The sequence below is a fragment of the Pholcus phalangioides genome, unplaced genomic scaffold (assembly GCF_987345545.1).
Source record: "Pholcus phalangioides strain wild (caught in Gottingen) unplaced genomic scaffold, Ppha-v1.0 ptg000042l_1, whole genome shotgun sequence".
In the NCBI taxonomy this organism is placed as follows: domain Eukaryota; kingdom Metazoa; phylum Arthropoda; class Arachnida; order Araneae; family Pholcidae; genus Pholcus; species Pholcus phalangioides.
The window spans coordinates 2,656,513-2,679,115 of NW_028301628.1; the positions used below are offsets into that span (position 1 = coordinate 2,656,513).

At 34.1% G+C, this 22,603-nt stretch overlaps 1 protein-coding gene across 1 annotated transcript in view; it reads right to left on the minus strand.

Annotated features, from left to right (window-relative positions):
- The window catches only part of LOC149063890 (importin-9-like), a 101,528-nt gene that overhangs the window by 11,231 nt on the left and 67,694 nt on the right, over window positions 1-22,603 (minus strand). The window contains exons 14-20 of the mRNA XM_089254804.1: window positions 16,373-16,450; window positions 15,615-15,774; window positions 12,830-12,908; window positions 12,513-12,658; window positions 10,570-10,695; window positions 8,379-8,456; window positions 2,428-2,589 (exon numbers count right to left, since the gene is read on the minus strand). Of these exons, the coding sequence (XP_089110930.1) occupies window positions 2,428-2,589; window positions 8,379-8,456; window positions 10,570-10,695; window positions 12,513-12,658; window positions 12,830-12,908; window positions 15,615-15,774; window positions 16,373-16,450 (829 nt within the window). The remainder of the gene's footprint in view (window positions 1-2,427; window positions 2,590-8,378; window positions 8,457-10,569; window positions 10,696-12,512; window positions 12,659-12,829; window positions 12,909-15,614; window positions 15,775-16,372; window positions 16,451-22,603) is intronic.

Sequence of the window (22,603 nt, forward strand, 5' to 3'; positions counted from 1 at the left end):
GTTTCAACTTAATTAGTGATAAGAAAATTACTTGAAAACAGTTCAATATATTTTACATGAAGCTAATCCTCTTTTGAGGATTTGTACACAATAAATATATGATAACAAATATTGTTGCTCACAGCAGAGTGTTTAGAGATTAGTAATTTTAATCAGAGAGACATGTCTCAGAATCTCAAGCATTACCTATAGACTTCACAATGGAGGAAATTCCAAAGTCAGGACCTACCATATTTTTTTACCTGTATCTGTGAAGACATGTCGTTACCCATCGCAGGATATTAAAATGAAGCAAAAATTAGTGTCCTGTTCCAAAAAGTTGAACTTCCATTGATTTCATGAGAAATATTCACGCGAACAGGCCCAAACTTAATAACTCGTCCATAAACTCTTACGTGCAAAGAAGAGCCCTGACTTTATCTACCGCCAACTCCTGGCCAAGTTCACAGATAGTTGTAACATGAGGGGCCCCACAAATCACCAATATTATGATGGGGAGGTTCCGTGGATCACTAATGGGGACCCTACGGAAGGTCATCATCAACCTCCGAGAAGGATAATATAAATTGTGCAATATACATTTGAATTATAAATTTTGCTTGCAAATATAGTTATACATGAAAGTGCAATATTTTACCTTCATGCCATCAGTGGACCACCTTGTGGTCAACAACATCATGAAATTCCTCAATGTAGCTAGTATTTTAGACCCTGGTCAGGTCTCCAATATTTTCATTTAGAATTTTTGCCAGATTTCATATGGCATTACTGTATGATATTATTTTACACTATGATTATGGAAATAGAAAAATACTTGTCAGAATATTTTAGTTTTTATAGAGCTGCCGATCCTGCTTCCTGGTTGGCTGTTTTGACACAGGATGCCGAGAAGGATTTCCTCCAAATACCAGCGGAGCACTGGAAACACACACCCAAATCGGTTCAAACTATTTCAATTTGCCCAGTAAGGTGTGTGCTAGGTATCACATCTTCTGTCACCATGTTTCGTTGATTTCTGTAAAGATATATTAGCACCGCTCGAGTTGTCTGATTTCTTCATTGGGCTGTCACATCATTGCTCAACTGGATCATGCATCCTCCTGTGCTATGGTGAGAACTTGCTACTGACAACCGGGCGTTACTGACAATGGTTCTGGGATTGTTCATATTGGATACATGCCGAAGAAGCATCGCCAGGAGATGCTCAACCTGGACATTTGCAACTGAAAGTTGCGGTTCCTGTGATGTAGGAACAGTAAAAGGTGTCTCGGACTGCACTGGTGAGATTCAATAATATTTTTTAATCTCTTGTTATTAAAAACTTAAACTTGTAAATTTAATACTGTGATAACCGAATTAATGAAATGTTTTCGTGTAAAGAAAAAGCTTAACTTAAATAACTGAATAGATGTTTAAAGGTGGAAAATAGTCTTTCATTTTTGTCATCCGTTTTATGAATTTAAATGTTGGGAAACATCAACAATAATCCGGGTATGCAAATGGAATGTTGCATAGTCCTTGAATGTCATCCTTATACACCTCAAGTCCCATGGTCTTCCCCCAAGGACACAATATCTTTGACAAATGTTGGTTCCTGTTCATGAGCTAGCCCCTCAATGTTACGTTCAGCTCACAATTTTCAACAATCAGAATTTAGAAACCTTCAATCACACATGCACGTGCATACAATGCTACATCAAGTTTTGTAAACAGTCATGCTCACATACGTGTTCATTTTTCGAGTGAGGCACGCTGACCGACCCTCCCTGAAGAAGAGGGGGGTTCTCTTCTTTATGGGATGTTGCACTGACTTAGCCTATAGGGGAAATATTACCTACAATTCCACAGAACGTCTGTGAATGAAAGCAAAAACCATCAGCTCAGTTGTGAAAATGGGAAAATAAATAAAGTGAACAAATTTTTCTCGCAATGTGAGTCATGATTCGTTAGCGGTCAAAATTTTTGCTTGTTCTGAAGAAATTGTTGAAAAGTTGCAAAGATTGCATTAGAACACAAAAATTATTCAGAAAATGAGTGAAAGTGCTGCAAAATAGTCTATCTTCACTTATGGATGAAGTGAATAAAATTGTAAATATTTCTGGTGACTTTCTGTATTTACCATTCTTTAGAGAATCTCAATTTCTGTATTTTTCTTGAGAAAATATGGCCAGCTAACCTTTGATAATTCCTTAAAGATTTGAGGTGAAAATGACTTGCAATTATGATTGAAGTTACACGTCATATAAATGAAATGTGTTTTATCATTAAAAAAAACCATGGGGTGTGGAAATGTGTTGATACACTTAGATACTGGAAAAATATAAGACATGAATAGGAGACATACAGTATTGTATAGCATTGTGAGGAAATACAGAATTTTTTTTTGAAATAAGTAAAACACACAGGTGAATTCCATGTCATAAGTACCTGACAAATAGTAATGGAATCGGCTAGATACAATTTATTCATCACCATCACAAATATGTTTGGTGGTATTATACTGTAGGGAGTCTTTTCCGTGAGCAATTCTATAAGCTCTCCTAAATGTTCAAAATCTGTGCCATCTTTATTCAATTCCCCTTCTACAACCTAAAAAAATTTATGAAGTTATAAAAGAAAAATATGAGACTATTTTCAGGACTGAAAACTAATGAGCTTTCAATAACTATCAAATCCACATAATATAAAAGTTATAATATAGAGGGGAAGGGCATTAATATTACAAAATGAAGCTTCAATTTTCTTATTATGAACTTCACTTTTCATCCTTGAACTATTAAACAAAATGAAATACCACTAAGTTTTACAACGAAACCAAGTTTAGTGTTGATCAGATGGTTCAAAAGCACTCTATGCTCATATCATTCATTTGCCAGCATGTGTTTTCCACAACGTTGGATGTGGCTCCAAGAAATGCTTAGTCAATTTGTATAAAATAAAACTGGGAAAGGTAATTTCCTTAATACTGAAATTAGCTAAAAAGCTTAGAAACCCTTATTTGTTCAGGAATTAGAATTTTGCTAACAACAAGCACTACTGTACCAGGAAAAAAGACAGCAATGTCAGGTCCCCCAATGTATAACTTATATAATAATAAATATTAATAGTGATAATATCAATTGGATAGAGATTTTCTATGCGTAAAAAAATCTATATGCAGAAAATGTGTTTCTAATGTAATGAAGGTATTGAAACGTGTATATAGAAGTGTGATGTGCAAATACTCTCTATTGCAATTATAAGGTTTCGAATGCAAATATTTTATTTTTATCAGTTATGCAATGGAGAACTTGTGGGTAGGTAACATTTTCTTCAAACCTAATTAGCCAATTGACAAATCTGCCAATTTTGGGTTTTGGCAGAAACATGTGCATAAAATGAGGGGGGGGCATTGAATTTTATAAACATTAGTTATCGGGGAAGGGCTTCCACTCCACACAAAATTTATTGGGGGGGGGGAAACTAATTAGCCTATTTTCACCCATTTTGTTCTTTACCCTTAACTGGGTCACTTTGACCCCATCATGCCAGTCAAGGGCATCCTTTATGTTGCCACCCATTGAGAAAGAAATGCATCTAGACCATTTTATTCTCAATATCTTTCAAGCTAGTTTTTTACACATGTTTGACAAATTCATGATCTTTGATCAAAGCTTCCATGGATGACCCCACCATATTATTTGCACAAGGCGTTTTTGTCTGGCAGCCAGTGTGTTCAGATCGAAATGACGTCTTGGAAAAGTTTGTTTTCTTGATAATGGTTTCAAATTAATTGTGAAGCATTATATATCTAAGGTTGAGCATGAGGATAGTGCTGTTAGCAAAACATACGTAAGATGTGTGTGATCAACACGCTGTGTTGTTGTGTGCAAGGACTATGTTTCAGATTTCGAATAAGACTAACTTTGGTGCTTGTGAAAATATATAAAGTATTATTGTAGTTTGTAAATTTCATTCTCTGAGTATATTTTAATCATATTTGTTCATTTTTTAATCATTAAAATTGCAATTAAAAATTTAATATATAATTTTTAAAAAAATTTAAAAGTCATGTACCCTTCTAATTCTTCCAAATGTGTGTCTTAGTAAAAGATCATTTTGAGAAAACAATTAAAGAAATTCAAAAATTACTTAAGGACTTAATTGTTAGATGAATGAAGTCATGTAAAAATGCCTTGCTTTTATGAAAACGCTTATTTTTAATTTTTTAAATGCATCAATACTTGCTGGGGTCAAAATAGCACCACGACACCAGTTACCCACAGAATTTTCACAATGTCAGCTGGGGCTTAATTCAACGGCTTAATTCATCAAGATAAGGCTGCCTAGACCAGTGTTTCCCAAAGTGGGCGATGGAATTGTCCAGGGGACTGGTAGAAGCTACAGGTATAACATAGGATCTTGTGGTCACACTTGAGTTGGGAGGCAATGAGAGAAAAAAATTTCTGAAGAAGGAGATGATATAGAACATGAAGTTTGGAAAACTATGCCCTAGACCAGTGGTCGGCAAACCGTGGCTTGCGAGCCACATGCAGCTCTTTGGCCCCTAAAGTGTGGCTCTTCCACAAAATACCACTTTCGGGCACACAAAAACTACAGATTTTTGAAAAATCATGTTTAGGCACTCATTTTGGCCATTTTGTTCTCGCTCCTTTCCCGTCACTAGTGAGTCATCTTTTTCGCGGGCTTTTGCCGAAAGCCTGACGCTACTGTCATGTGATCATGCGACACTTCCACAACCAATCAGGTGGGTCGAAACTAGGAAGTTCGGGAAAAAGTTGTCGAATACGAGGCTTTTTTCTTAACACTAGAACCACGGAGTGGGTCAATTTGACCCAAATCAAACTTTGTTTTCATTTATCTCGAAAACTTACTGGCAGATGTTGGACAAATTTTGTGACTTTTCATGATATTATATGAATGTTAATTCACGAAAATGTTATTATCTTCCCATTTCGCGTTCCAGAGCTATAAGCACTTATACCTAGAACCGCGGTTTGGGTCATTTTGACCCAACGTACTATTCTATAGGAAAAAAGGGTGTATAATTTTCTTGGAAGTGGTTACCCTTTATAAAAAGTATTTGTAAATGAAGATAGTGAAGAATAAAGGTCTTACAAGGTCAAGGCCAATTCATTGTCAGAGCAGATTATCTTTTTTCAATGGAGGAATGGCAAGTAGAGCTAAATATTTTTTTTCCTTTGTAAACTTGAATACCTAGAATTCTGACGGGACTCAGTAAAGATTTTGGGGGAGTAAAAGTTTGACTGTAGAAAAAAAGTGTAGTTGAAATTTCTGTAGGCAAAAGATGTCACAGAAAAAGAATAAAATTCTGGCCTGCACCAAGTAGGCTAAATCTTATTGAAGAATTGCGTTCATCATACGTGTTGCCCATGCGCAAAAGTATAAATTAATTAATTATTAATAGTAATAAATAAAAATAAACGATCTGATGTGTCAGGTAACGTAAAAATGTGGAAATGAAACTGTTAATTTTAGTATGGGATATACAAGTTCAACATGCGATGAATGTGCAAGAATAATGAAGAAAAAAATTTGCTCACTGCTCATCATAAATTCCACTTATCAGTAAGAAATCAATACTTATTTGACAGAATCATATTATAGACTTTCTCATATGCAATGTGACACGCTTATTTTACATCTTTGTCCTATTATACGATTACTGAAAAATGTTTTTGGACTGAATATAGTAAATAATGTATACCAAATCTTATTTTTACTTAATTACATTATTTTTTAGCTAATTTTGAAGCCCATTATATATTCATAAACAAATATAATTTTCCATTATGAATACGCAATTAAACAACATTGAATAAGAGTAAGGAAAAACCCAGGAACCAAAAATAAATTCCTGTTTTTTCGCTATGAAATACCGTTTTTTCACAGTTTGGGTCAATTTGACCCAGTCCGCAGTTCTAGGTATACCGAAAGTGCCGCGGTTCTAGTGTTAAGGTACTCTGGGGCAGATAGACGCAAAAGCCGAGTTTCCGTCACCTCTCTCCATCCGCATCCAACATCAGTAAACACTGCTAGGAGCCATCCCCCAGGGGCCACACCTCTAAAGACAACGCTCCTAGGCCACCACCTCTCAAGACGACTGATTGAATTCAATTGTGCTCAATGTTTTCTGATGGATTGTTTCCACAGAATGTATATAACAGTGAATGGCTAATTAGTGCAAATTAGCATACATTCAATCTTTTTCGTTGGTTTATATTTCATTTTTCTCTTAGTTAATCCCGATTGTATCCTCAGGGGTGGGAAGTGACAAAGTCCATTTCGGAGCAGCAAAATTCAGGATTTGGAGCAAATATTTATAAATTGGAGCAGCGAAATTAACAATATTTTCGTTAATTCTCACCCCCTTTACAAAATAAAACAACTGCACTGTCTTTTGTTATCAAACATCTTTTCATCAGCTTGTTTTTTTTCTTTTCGGTGTTTCAGGCCATAGGCGGAGATAGACTTGGAAGTCTGGGGGGGGGGCATGGTCATTATTGCTGAGGGGCACGATGATGATGTCAATTCATCTATACATATATACATTAGATCAGTCAACTTCACCTTTGGTGCTGGTCCCCCCCCCCTCCGCCCATGTTTCAGGCTTTTGACACCTTGTGGAAAAAGCGGCTGTCATAAAACTTTTCGCACAAGTCTATTTAAGATGATTTTTGCTTACTGAAGGCACTATTTGCTGTCTGGAACAGCCGCCCTTCAAATGGGCTAAAAATTTTCTAGTCTTTATATAGATATTATAAATTTTCTATATGAAGTTTTCAATACTTTTCATACTCAGAAAGAAATTGTCGCAAAATGGGAGAGAATGTCGGAAGAATCAACACGATGGTTGGCAATTCAGCACTCATTGTTTGGCGAGATTGGCGATCTTTCTCGTTATTTGGCGATTTAACACTCATTATTCGGCAACATTGGTGATTTAATGCTCGTTATTCGGCAAAGTTTCCAAATTAGCAATTGTAATTTGGCGGACATGCTCTTTTTACTCCCGGAATGAAATTTTTTCACGAAACATCAGGATTTGACGCAATGAAGATCGACTCTACAATAATTTCTGCTGCTTCCAGTGGCAACTTTTTTTTTTAAAACGGAAACTGACTTGCATTTGCGCTTTAAAGCTGAAAGACCATTGCAAACCATCTTCAGTTGCATGATCACAGATATTATTGGGGTTTCGTGATGGAAAGCCCAATGATGAGCCGATAGTTTAAATAAGGCGATAGTTGAAGTACAGTGGAATAAAACATGCTCTTTTCGGAAAAAATCGTTTCGCGGCAAGCAGGAACAAAAATTTTTTGACGTCCTTTCCGAAATTCCAGGCATACTGAAGCAAAATTCGCTATTTGGCACAGAAAAATATGAAAATACCCTATAGGAGCAGGATGGCGCAAGATGTTAATTTTGGCGCAATTGGTGCAGAGTTCCCACCCCTGTATCCTCAATGTCTTCTGATGGATTGTTTCCATAGAATGTATATTATTTTTTCATTTGTTGAATAAATAGAAGATGCTCATCTCCCAGGAGGTGAAGAGAGAAAGTTGTCTGGCACAACAGCTCTGGGTGTGAGCGGTCATCAATCAATCAATCTCGTGACGACTCTCCTGTAGCCACCTCTTTACATCCACATCCAACATCTGTCATATACAAGACGAATGTGGATGGGAGAGTCCGAAGGGTCCACATCAGCGAACTTACCTCAATCAGATCGAGGATGTTTTTAGCAAAGGCCAGATTAGGAGTATCCTAATGAAGTTAATAACAATGGACCTACCTATATAGTTTAGGTTTAAAAAAATTTGGCTCTCAAAAGAAATTTCAATCGTTGTACTGTTGATATTTGGCTCTGTTGACTAATGAATTTGCCAACCACTGCCCTAGAACAATGGCCTCTTTATAAGAGGCTGACTGAGGCTCTTATTCTTGGGGCCCTTATATGAAAGTTATGTATGTTATAATATGTTAAATGGACAAACAATTGATTTATTTATTTCTGTTTTTGGTATCTGGCAACACATTGGTCAAGTATTTAGTTTCAGAGCTTTGGCAACAGTGAAAAAACATAGCTGCTCAAGTCTGAACATTTATCCCTGGTGTGCGTGAGTAAATAATTATAACATCATAAGTAGGAAGGATATATCCAAAATAACTAGAATTTACATTTTAAATTTACTATAGAGAGTGGCTGTAAAAAATTTTGGCGTGGGACTGAAGACTCTGGCCACAAGGGATCAAGACTCCTTAAAACTGATATACTGTAATATTTTTTTCTAAAAAAAGAAAAATATAAACAGAGTAAAAAAAATTATGCACTTCTCAACAGTTGAATAACTTACTTCAAAAAGTTTAAGCCTATCTCTTTGTAACACATCAGGAAAGTTCCTAACAACTTCTATCAAGCAACTCAAACCAGCCTGCAAGTTAGGGGGAAAAGTTGTAATTAGTGGAATAGGAAATCAAATGGTTATTAATACAAATACAGTAAGGCTGCTGCATCTGCATTTTTTTCCAGTATTTCTTGATGACACATTGGCCCTGATTTGACACTAATCTGTTGCATTGGGGAACTATAGTTTTATATGTCTATAAAAAAATACTAATTCACTGTTGGATACCCTCTTCCCATTATACTTCTAAAGAAAGAAGAAAAATATACCTGATATTTATATATTATTATATTCAAAATTCAAGTTCCCTTGCTTTGCGTGATAATCAACTTCACATAATAATGATTGTGCAAAGTGAGTTCGAACAATAATGTGGGGATAGGGAGTTTTCTTCAAATGATGTGGGGGGTGGGGTCAGAAATTTTTTTCCCCTTCTTTAAAAAAGGAAGAAAAAAAATGAATTTAGCGCTCCAGCAGTAAAATAAATTTTCACAAAGAAAAATTAGGTATTAAAAAAATTATCAAGAATTTACACTATCTGAGTGAAATTAATAATTTTTACTTCTGTTCTCAATTCAATGATAAATGATTTGATTCTGGTGAGAGTAGAATTTTGTTCTCCTGAAAAGTCTGTAAGGATTCGCTAATATCTTCTATTGATGAAACAGTCAAGATTTAGCTGATGGACAACATTCTTTAACTGTCTAAGTAAAGTTTCCCCCGACTTCTTATCAATCGTAGGTCCTCGGCTGTACCTCCACTACGATGCCAGGACGAAATAACTGGATTTATAGACTCCCAAAAGAAGAAAACAACACTTTATTTAATTTATAATTTAATTTATAACACCTCCAACGAAACCGTCCTGTCTCTTCGGTACAAACTTTTACACTTCTCCTTTTTCGAATGTCTCCAATCGTTCTCGTTTCACTCTCTCGTGACTCCTGTTTCTCCTCGGCCTTTTATTGCAGCAAATCCATCAGAAAAATATGATATTCGCTTCTGAAGTGCTGTTGTGCAGAAACAACCTCTACAGACTTTGCTATTGTGATTCAACTACACATTCTACGACCAAAAATGCTTGTTTAGGATTTTTGCACCACTTCTTAAAGTTTGTCCCATGAATTTAGAATTATCCTGCTCTAACAGTTTCTTCCTGCTCTGGGAATACTATGAATGTCTATTTTGCCTTTGAGCCAATATGTTAGCAACCTCATATTTCTTTGAAATTTTAAGTTTGATCACGGTACATTCTGGTTCTTTTCTGTAATTTTTGAAAATCAATCGAATCTTGTTACTGATAATTATGCAAGTTATTGGATCACTCTTGTGATCAGTCCAATTTGTGTAAAACAATTAATTACAGAAAAAATATTCATTTCAATAAAATGCAGAACTTAAAATGAGCATGAGCATCATCAATGAATCCCAACGAGAAATTATTTAGAAAAAATAACTGACAATTTCATGCAATAGTGCTAACATTTTCAAAAACAAAATTTTTGATGCTTGTAAAAATTATGCAGATCAAAAAACACAACATCTAAGAAATTGATAATCTATATAAGTGATATATAAATTGATAATGTATATATTATCCACGGTGGGACAAATCCCAAGCGCCAGGTCACCATGGCAACTAAAAAATTGGTATTGGGGGGCTTAAAATTTTCTTTGTGTAGCTTACTAAATTGTAGGCTGAGAACAGCATAAAAGTCTGGAATTTATAGCAGCATATCTGCCAACATGAAAGAGGGTCATTACACCCTGAAAAAAAGTCAAAAGCATTAATTTGGATATTTTCTTCAAGTAAAAAATTTCTTGGCGCTCAGATTTTTTTTTCGATTTGTTTAGCCCTGATATAATATAAAATTCAAATATGAACTGACTAACTTGGATTTCAACTAATCAGAATAGGTAGATTTACATATGCATTTGTCAAGCATTTTGTAACAAATATTTGTTTTATAAAAAATTCATAAAAACAGTAACTGTGCAAAATTTTAGGCAGGTGCGGTAGATATGGTGATACAGTACTCATACATTAAGCTCACAAATATAATTTTGATAGATTTTTTACACTGTAGTACGAACCCTGATTACTAATGGAATGAATAGCAAAATGTGAGCTATTGATTACTTGTGATATATTAGTTTCGTTGCTAGCCAACACAGTAGTTGCTACAGGAATAGAAATCACATCTGCAACATCCTTGAATTTCGAACTTGGCAACTTTATCACATGTGTCAGCATAGAAATAGCAGCCTATAAGAAAAATCAATGGGCAAAAAATTACAAGAACCTATTTCCATTTGTGAAAAAAATAATAGAGACCAGCTGGATTGAAATATGGGAGATGAAGAAGCTATAAAAGTAAATCATTTTATTTTATGACTACTTGTCTACTCTATAATATAAAATCACAAACGCGAAAAGGGCCTGTTTCTATGCAACTGAAATTAATGGTGATTTTATGTAACGGAAGTCTGTGACGTTTTTGTGTTACGGAAATCTGTTATGGAAATCGGTTACAATTTTGGGTCAAGTTTTCATTTAACACTTCTATATATATCGGGACCGAGTTATGCACATGTACAGAGAGACTCCCACATCCTACAGAAGGGCCCCTAGGCAGGAATAGATGGTGAGCCCCCAAACCAGCTTTTTCACGGGCCCCCTCTGTGGATAATTTATAGTGTTTATAGTGTGAAAAATCAAAAAGTGATAAGAATCGTTCCGGCCCCTGACAGCCCTGCCCTTGTGGGGGTCATGCCAAGAGGTATGTATAATATACATATATCACCAGTGCTCCCACCACACAGGGTCAGGGTACCTGGTGTGATTGCACATATACCTTCATGGGGAAGTTAGAGGATTTCATTTCCAGAGGCCCTTGATGGACCTCATTGTTTTTTTGCTGCTTTGACATTGAAAAGTTTTCGATGGCGGAAGCCCAAGATATATCCAGTATGGGGCCCCCCATAAAATTTGCAAATTTTGTCACGAATAATTGAAGGGGGCCTGGATTTTATTTGTTGGTAAAATGAATACAAATGAACATTTGCTGTGACACTCACAGGGGAATGCACGATATTCTTCCGAGTTAGGGGCCCTGGATGAATCTCATTCTTTTCTGTTATTTAACATTGTAGAATTTGCAACAGAGAAAGCCCAAGATAAATCCGGTCGGGGTCCCCCGCTAAAAATCTGCGTATTGGGTCCCCGCTACTGGATGTGTGCCCTGGATTTTATTAGTTGTAAAATTGATAAAAATTGGAAAATTTTCATGGCCCTTCACAGGGGATGTCCGACAAGCCTCCAGGTCAGGGTCCCATGAAAATGTTGACAGGTTTCATTTCAGGTGTCCCTGGATGAATCTCATTGATTTTTGTTGTTTAACATTGTAAAATTTGCAACACATCAGTAGCTTGAGATAAATCCAGTCTGGGGACCCACTAAAATTCAGCGAATTTGAGTCTGGGGACCCCCATGGGGAAGTTTTCTGGAAGTACTTGATGAATCACATTTGTTTTTTGGTGCTTTATTATTGTAAAATTCGCTTTTTCAGTAAGCTGGTGCTTTCACATGTCCCTTTCCATAGCATGATGATAAAGTGGGTCAAAATAAACAAGATATGTTGTGAAGAGAAGGGGGTGGGGGTGATTCACAAGTTATGACTTTTAAATTACTCTTTAAAATCACATTAAAGTAACCCGTAAAGTGAAATCAAGTAAAGCGAGAAATATCCATACTATGAAATCTATACTATAAATCAGCGGTTCTGAACCGGTGCTCCGTGTGAACTATCCGGGGGCTCCGTGACAGCTCAAGAAAAATACAGTAAATTCGGAAAAAATAATTATAAGTATTTTTGAACAATAATAATAAATCAGTAACGTTGATAAATAAAAAATAGGCCTACGGGGCTCCTCCATAGAAATTATATACTAGAAAGGGCTCCGCGAGTCAAAAAAGGTTGAGAACCATTGCTATAAATTACTTGATCAGTAAGAATTGTCATTTATTATTTTTAACAAGTGTTAAATAATACTTCATATTCTTTGAAAAACAAAAAACCTCACAGATGTCATCTTTGCATCCTGTGTACTTTGTTTGCTGACTACATCTAGCAGTGGCATGATTAAACTTTGTCTTATAATATCTTCAAATGATTCAATACAGGACACGGACATGATAATATCACCGATTTTAGAGATGGTACTTTCATCTAAAAAAATACAAGGATTTGAACTATACTCTTTTGCACCTAATTTTTTTTTCATTTAAAACATAACACTAAATGACAAAATACAAACATTTTTTTCAGATGTTTTTTTTTAAAATGCGATGAAATGTAATCCAATACAGATTATAAGTGATGAGTGACTTAATTATTTACTTTTATAGCACTTTGTGTAGACTTGCAATATTAAGGTTATCATTTTCTTGCTTAACACACTGGATATATTTTTATCAACCTGTAAAGAAATAAAGAATCCTGTCAGAATATATATAAAGAATGTCAGTCAGTCCTACCTGTCAGAAATAAAGAATCATTGTTATAGAGAGGAAGAGAAGGTAATGAAGCTATGATTTAGCCAATCAGATAAAACTGCCATTTTTATTTCAAAATTCAAAGAAAAATGTTATATCAGTTGAGATCAACACAAATATTAGTTATAGAAACATCTAAAAAAAATTTTGAAATCAGTTAGATATTTGTGGTCCACTTTTATACGTTTCTTTTTTGTCCCATTCTAAGGTAGCAATCACAAAAACAATACATAAGTTAAATATAAAGCATTATAGAAAAATAATAGAAACTAACCAAAGTGATAATATTGTTTCCCAGAATCATTGTACCACAGTTTGACTGATGTGAGTCCAGGAAGCTATTCTTATAGTATGCCAATCCATGTCGGCACACTGTAAGCATACTTCATGGCACTAATACAGCATAAATACACAGTCAAGTGATCATGACCAGTAATCTAAACATAGGCACAAACTTGTATCCAGCCCATGGGCTCAAGCTCCCCCACTAATTTTGTACCTTTTCAGGAATGATAGCATCCTTCCACGACTTCTAGGGATATGCATTTATCCGGACGATCAACAAAGCTTCCCATAATTCTTTATTCTATTTAGAAGCTGGCATATCTATATGTAATGTGCTATCTGCAGGATTTTCAGAATTTCTTACTAAGTGCCAATATAAGGACCATAAATCTAGCATGTGCTATTCTCAAATGCCTAATTTTTTTAATCTACTGTTCTCAAATATTAAATTATTTTTTATTATTGAAGCAAGTGACCCTCATCCATTTTGGAGCAGCAAAATTTCATTTTTAGAGCAGAAATTTTGAAAATGGGGCAGGATCAAAAATGAACTACAGTAAAACCTCGGTAAGTCATCACTCTAATAAATCGTCACTCTGGTTGAGTTGTGATTTTAGTTCGATCTCATCTGGCTTCCATGGATAACAATGTTATTAAACCCTTGGTTACTCATCACTAATTTTGGTTAACTTGTCACTATGGAAAAGTTTGAGAGAGGAATGGATGATTTCTATGGTTTCTTTTGAGGAAAAAGCTTGATACAACACTATTATATGTTCGAAAGCAAGGTTGGTAAAAAAACCGGGTTTTTTTAGTTAAAATCAGATTTTGATTTTAACTAAAAAAATGATTTGATACTACTAAAAATTTTGATTTAACTTTGTGATCTAGCCGACAACTTAGCTCATGTATCGTTTTCCCTCCGTTTTTCCGTTTCAATAAATTCAGTTAATTTCATCTTGAATTGTCCTTAATTATCGATGGTTCGTTCACCGGAATATTCAATGCTAGTTACCAGAGACCCATCCTGAAAATCACGCCACAAGATCGTGAACACCAAGTGAATGAGAAAAACTTGATTTTCAAAAGATTTTTCTTCCAATCATAATAATGTGTTATGCACTTGTATGTGCATACTTTCATGTTAACTTAACAACTTTCATATTAACTTTGGACATGCAGACTTTGGACACAGTGCTTATTTTCCAAAAAGAAATTGTAATCATGTTTTTTGTATCACACCACAAAATATATTCATGCTAATGCCACTACTTGCCATAAAAATGGGAGAAAAAAAAAACATCATTGACAATTTTTTTACAACAAAATCAAAAATCAACGAGCCCTCAACCATTATGTAAGCTAACATTTTGTCAGTTTCCTTGGGTTTGCTGTTAATTCATCTCAAATATTACTCACAAAATACATTAAATGTATAATACAGACAGCAAAATAAATTTAAGTAAATTTTTGCCTCATTAGTTCTTCAATCTGGCTTTTTGCAACTTTCTGGCAAGTTAAAGTATGAAAACATGATGGCAATGTTAAAAACTGATTATATTGAACATTGAGGCTATTCTTATGAATCTGTATGGTACTGTATTTGAGAAAAACATAATTTCATAAAAATTCATACTTCACAATCACTGAACGCGTTTTTCTCAAAACATCAATTTTTGTCGTTGCACGCATGAACTATGTTTCCTATTTCCCCAAAATTTGTGTGGTACGTGTCCTTTACCTAGGCGCATAAAATGCGCTAGAATGGTAGAACATCCATCAAAATATAAAATTTTTATTAAAATTTAAATTTTGAAAATATCATAAATTTTGAAAATTTCATAAAATTTGAAAATTTTGAATTTCTGAATTTTTTAAATACTTGCACTTTACATATCCCAAAGATCCTAGTTCATTGCATTAAACAAACATTTTAGGATGCAAAACAATTTTTTTATCCAGAAATTTAAATTTAGGCAGTTGAAATTGTGCGTGCAGTGGTGGTGTGTATGATAATTAAAAAAATTTTCAACTTTTGCTTGTAATCAAAAACAAACAGAAAAATATTTTGCAAATTTGATGCATACACATCAAATTACACATACTTTAAATGTGACTCTCAAAAATTTGAAGAAATTGGACAAACCAAGAATTTTAATGAATTTTTTAAACATATGTTACATTTTTCTGCATTGCTTGACTTTCACGGGTCCTGTGTCCCCTTAAGTGATCCTGAATATTGATAATTTAAGCTTCAGCATAACTGATTTAAATTAATATCTTATACACAGTACTCTGATTTAATAATATCTTTTACACAGTAAAGCAAATGCATTTATACTTACCTTCAGAACAGCGTTCATCGTGTCTAAAATAATACACAAGCTCTGTTCATCACAGCCAGGAATGAACTGTTTACATAAACTATTGAGACAATCCATGATGTTGATAATATTAAATTTTAACCAGTCCTTTCGTTGGGATTCCTTCAACCCTTCACACATACTGGCAAAATAAAATCAGGAAGTTATAAAACAACAAAATAATAGAACAAATCACAAGAAAATACACATTTCTCATGAACATAATTACCAGCACATTTTAATTAACAACTTTTATTTAACTAAACCTGTTTTTACTCTGTGCATAGACTTTTGACATCTGCATGAAGTATCATGTCATGCTACAGTTGACTGGAATAGACTCCCCTTCAATACTGTTGATTCTGCCACGACCACAGAATTCTTGTACAATGTTAAACAATATCTCTAAAAAAATCAATTGGATTTTCTTGTATAGGATGCTAGTCCAAAATAATGATGACAAAACAATATGCTACTTATGTTATGTTCCCCCCACAAGGGGGGCTGACAAGACTCTAGCTCTGAGGCCTGGGACAGTTCTCATCATTTTTTGCTTTTCACTCTATAAATTAACTGCGGAAGGGGCCTGTGAAAAGTCTGACTGAGGGTCCCGCTCCAGGATGTGGGGGCCATAAACAATACAATGAATTTTCTCTATACGGAAAAAAAACTTTATGCATACTTTATGTTCACTGCTTGAAAAAAACATGGAATACTAGTATAAAACATAGCCTACTCACTGGCGTATGGTTTTAGCACAGCATATGGTAACACCTATGTGCACATTCTTGAGGTTAAGAATTACTTCTTCAAGAAACCTACAATTAAAAAAATATACATAGGATTAGAGATCTTTTAGTCATCTTTACTTTGATATGAATGCTATAATTTTCTCTCATTAGCTGTTAATGCCAATGATAACAATTTCCTCTTGAACTTCTCTGTCATCTTTAGTTTGATAAGTTCAAGAAGAATTTTTTTTTTTTTTAATTGGACAAAACAGAACACGTTAAGAAAGACAGGTGACAAAACAAAATACATAATAAATAAACAAAAATTGACAAATGGACATACATATACACCCACTCTGTGACCCTCAAGGGACTACTTGTCCTTCCAGAAGGTCAAATAATTTGTAAAACTATATTTCTATTTTTCAAGCAACCTTCATTATTGTTCTATTATCATAAACAAAAAAACAAAACAATAATTTATGATGGTGTGCACACACAATAATTGGATTTTTATAACATCACAAAAATATGTTGAAAATATTTAAAATTAAAACAAAAAATACATCTTGTTCATAGTATTATCTCTTCAAATTTTGATTAGTGTTCATGAAAATTGTTGAAAATATAGATATTTATGATAGATATCTCTATGCACAAAAATTAAACACATGTATTGAAAAGTTAGAAAAAAAAAATTTTTTTTTGTATTAGAAAATATTTCTATTGTATTAGCGTTTCAAACACAATGCTATTTGCAAAATCAAAAATATTATAATTCAATCTTTTATTAGTATAATTAGCAGTTTCGTATTTATTTAATATTTTTGGAGCAGTGTAACTAAAACTTTTTTTGAATAGAGTTTTATTTGTTTTTGGCACTTGATATTCCATATTTAATCTACTTGAAGATCTGTTTCAATTCTTTATTAACCATTCTTCATTTACTATAACAAATTTTATTATTCTGTATATATAGTTTTGTCTTATGGATAATGCATGGCACTCAGTTTTGTTTAGGTTAGTGGGATTAGTTTTTATTGTGAATCTGATTTTATTATATATATTATCTAATTTATTTATGTTAGTATAATATGCACCTCCCCAGGCATAGATTCCATACGTTACAATTGAATATATCTATGTGTAAAATATATCTTTAAAAGATTTTTCATCTATTGCATTTTTAAGTCTATACAATACTGCTGCAAAAGCTTTATGGAATCTTGTGGCCAATCAAGCCCTAAAAATCCCCCTCCCGGAAGATGCCCATATTCAAGCCTTTGCTGATGACTTTGCCTTAGTGATAGGGTCAGTAAATGTATCACAGCTAGCGGCAAAGAAAACTAAAATTCTTAACGATTTTTCGAATTGGCTTAATGAACATAACCTCAAAATCTCATCAGAAAAAACACAATTTCTCTGTTTCACAAAAAATAAATATCCCCCTAGGATCAAAATTAATGGTAAAAATATTAAATGCGTAAACAATCTCAAATATTTAGGCGTAACCATCCAAAAAGACCTCGGCTGGCAATCACACATCAATGAACGCAAACTAAAAGCGACTCGCTTCCATTTTAAACTAACTAAAATAGCAGGAAAATCCTGGGGCATCTCACAAAGCATTAGGAACACTATCTACAAGACGGTGGTCGAGAGATTCTTGGCCCATGGCGCCTCAGCTTGGTATAGGCATCCAACCAAAAAAGACACAACAGGCTTTAGATAGTGCACAGAGGAAATTTCTTTTAACAATAACCGGAGCCTATGACACAACAGCTACGCTCGGACTCCAAGTGATCACAGGCAACTGCCCACTACACTTAAAGCTCCAAATGGAAGCAGTCTACACAAACGTAGTTAGGTTTAGGAAAAACATTCAACCAGAACTTCTAGACTTTGACCCCAATAACTTTGAAGCACGGGAGCATGGCTGGCACCACCATCCCTCCTGCTCAACTATCCCCAATCAAATTTTGATTGACGGCCACGATATAAAACTAGCAAACACCCACATATACACAGATGGCTCCAAAACCGATGAAGGCGTCGGGGCAGCCTATTGTGTATATACAAACAATACAGAAAAGCAAAACGTGGCAAGCAGCGCTAGATAAAGACAATAGTACCTTCCAAGCAGAATTGTTAGCGATAGAAGCAGCTGCACAATACGCAACGGGAGCAGAAGAGCGACTTTTAATAATAACTGATAGCCGCTCCTCCCTTCAAGCACTTCTAGATCCAACAAATAGAAACACAATAGTATGTGTATTAAGGCGACGTTTATTAAATAACCCAAACATTTTCCTAGGTTGGACCAATGCCCATATAGGTAATCTTGGAAACGAGAGAGCAGACTCTCTAGCCAAAGCTGCAATCAACTGTGACAATAAACTTGATAACCCTTTCCCACTAACGCTCCTGAAGCGACAACTTAAACAAGCAACCCTCCAGAAATGGAAGCAAATTTGGGACCAAGGAACAACAGCTAGGAAAGTGCACAAAATTGTCCCTCGAGTCACATACAACACACTAAACTGGAATAGGGAGGTGACTATCTTCATAACAGGACACGGCCCATTCCCTATATATCTACACGAACGGAAACGCCACCGAACAGACAAATGTGCCTGCGGTATGGTGGGTACTCCTGTTCACTATGCAACAGAGTGAAAATTTACAAACCATCTACACATGTACAAATATTAGGAAAACAATAGAAAACAATGGTTCACTCAAATAATCAAAAACAAAAACACAGCAGCAAGGATTACAAGCCTTGTCAGATATATACACGCCAACGAAAAGCAAGAAATCTGCCCACCAGATTTATAAAATAATGTTTTAAATATTACAAAAATAAGTGGGAGAAAAAACAGAAATGGATAAAAACAACAACAAAAATCATATCCACATGACTGCCACTACTAATACATGATATAGCATGTACTAACGGGACCCGAACAAGAATTTTTATGACATTCCCGTTACAATGATGTAAATGTTATAACCACAAGTGTCCTTCATGCCTCTATTCTAGCTAGGGTGCTAGGCGGGACGACACGAATGGTTTCATAATAATCATTACACATGTAGTTTATATTATATATATATTTTTTAAATATAAATATAACCAGCCAGATCGAGTCAACCAAAACACCAAGACCGAAGCTGATCGTTAGCTAAGGCTCTCTCCAGACAATCCCCCCATTTAAATCAAGCCCACATTGCTCACCAAAATAGGTTTAGGACGAGACGACTCGACCTGGCAGTTATATATATGTATATAAATGTGTGTATTTCTCTTTCCTCCATTCAAGTTGTCCATGCATTTCATGTCCACAACACACGTGCGTACTCATATTGTCGGATTCATGTTGCTCACCGAATAAGGTGCTAAGCGAGATGCCACGGGTGCTCCCTAATTGTATATATTCCCCCACACAATACTTCTATTTTGTATATGTTCATTAAATCCACCGGAGCGTGTGAACTCAACCCGATAAAACTGACGCTGGCTTCTAGTCGCAACTTATCAAACCCATTTGCTCACCAATAAGGTGTTAAGCGAGATGACCTGCTCCGATGGATATATATATATATATTATTTCACAATAAGATTCTCATTTCTTTTTCTTTTTGTATCCTGTGTATATAATATGGCAAGTGTAAGATAACAGATGAGATGGCATGGGGGGGGGGGCACTCAATTGCTTTTTAAACATACCTCCATCCTAATATGTGTACATTCATCTTAACTAAACCCCGAAACTTCTCCAACTCCTAATCCCATCTCGTCTGTAATCACCACAAAATTTGTTAATCGCGACAGTACCCAATTGTCCGGGGAAAATATGTTGTAAAAAAAGTTTGTATGTTTTTTTTTGTTTTTTTTGACACTAAATAAAGTGTTCCAGACTCTGCCACGAAGCTGGGCTGGAAGAGATCTCGGCAACGGGATAAGCCCAGTGGCAAAGTTCTGGCGTTCATTCATTCATTCGCTGCAAAAGTTCGAATTCTTTTAGTTATTTTTCCACAATGCAAATTCCATTTTAGGTCGTCCTGTATTATTATGCCCAGATAATTGTAGTTGAAAACTCTGTATATTTCTTGGCAGTTACAGTATGATATACTATGACTAGGGGTATGGTTATGAATTTTTATATGTATATTATTAAAATTATTTATATTTTTTGTCTTTAAGCAAAAATATTTAGTTTTTTGAATATTTATCTGCAGTTTGTTTTTACTTAGCCAACTATTTATTTTGAAAAGATCTTCTTCTACTTTTTTTAATAAATTTTCCATTTCCATCTCTTCTACATACAGTACTGTATCATCGGCAAAAGATATTAAGTTTCCATTTAGTTCTAGTTTACAAAATTCGTTTATATATATGAGGAAAAGTACAGGTCCCAGAACTGATCCCTGAGGTACGCCTTTTTTTACTTCCAAGAATGTACTAATTTTTTCATTTATTTTAACTGCTTGTTGTCTATTGTAATAATATGTTTCAAACCATTTCAATATATTATCACGTATGCCAGCTGAGTAAAGTTTCTTAGTTAGGATATTAAGGTCAACGTAATCAAAGGCTCGTTTAAGATCTAGGAATACGGTTATTGAGTATTTGTTTAAGTTATATCCATTGTTTAAACGATTACATAAATCAATTATAGCCATTTCTGTATTTTTTTTCTTTTGGAATCCGTATTGGTTGGTGGCAAAAATTTTTTGATGATTTAAGAAATTTAGAAGTTGTTTTTTTATATATTTTTCCATAACTTTTGAAAGAACAGTTAGAATAGAGATTGGTCTGTAATTTATTAAGTCGGTTGCATCTCCTTTTTTGTAAATTGGGTGTACCAGGGAATATTTGAGTTCCGGATAAAAAAGTCCATTTGATATTGATGAATTTATGAGATTTCTTACTACGTCTAAATGGTATGTTGAAATAATTTTAATCATTTTAGGGGTGATTTTATCGTATCCACTTGATTTGTTTTCTTTTATTTCTTTAATTACATCCTTTATTATTGCATCAGTGGTTTCAAAATAAAACATAGAATTACTTGCATTATTATTATTTGTTTGTGCAAAAATAATGTTCATTTTTTTCTACATCCTCCAAATTTCTGTTTATGAAACATTGAATCTTTCAGCCATATCTGAAGCACATTGGAATTCTGGTAATATGTTGTTCTTTATATTTTTGTTCAAAATGGTTTCATTTATACATTTCCATTGCAGAATTTTATTATTTTCACAAGTGTTGAAATTGTTCTTAATGTATTTCAGTTTTGTGGTTTTTATGAGTTTTTTTTAATTCTTTGTCGTAGTTCTTGTATTCTATTTCAGAGGATACTATATTTGGATATTTTTTGTATTTTTTGTACAACTTTTCTTTGTAGTTTATTCTATCTATAATTTCCTTGGTGATCCATTTTTTCTTGGATTTTTTTAAACTGTTTTAGACCATAAGTTCGAGTTTAATGTTATCACATCCATGAACCGTTTGTATTTATTTTTAGTATTACTCTCTTCAATAATAGTCGTTACTAAATTGAAGTAACGACTATTATTGTAAATAGTCGATACTAAAATTGAATAGTCGATACTAAAATTTAAAAAAAAAATTATTCTTCCACCAAAATGGGTGATTTACAAAAGTAAATTTAAGGCGAAAGTGCTGAAATGAATGAAGTTTTTGCTTTGTAAATTAACCTTTTATCCGCTGAATTGAGATTCGAATTGATTTTCTGTTATTTCCTGTTCTGATCCTTTAGTTTAGAGGTATCAACCATAAAATTCATGAAAAAAAATTTTCTTGCATGTTTCTGGACTTGCCCATGTCCATAGAAACACATGGAAATGAAAAAAAAAAAAAAAATTGAATTAAATTGAATTTTATCCTTCCTTACAAATAGGTGATTTAAACAATTAAATTGGCATAAGTGCTGAAATGAATGAAATTTTTGTTTTGTAAATTAAGTTTGGAATCTCATGCATTCAGGAAAAAAAATCAAGTGGTACCATGTGAGAAAAATATTTTTTTGCAATTAATCAAACCGATGTTCCCAATGTGAGGGAACATTGGCCATTAAAAAGTTAAGTTTGGAATCTCAACTACTTCAAGAAAAATTTATTTTTTTGAATTAATAAAACATTTTTGGCTGTGAAAAGGTTACTAAAACCCAATATAAAAAAATTTAACTGGGAAAGATGCATTGGCCTTAA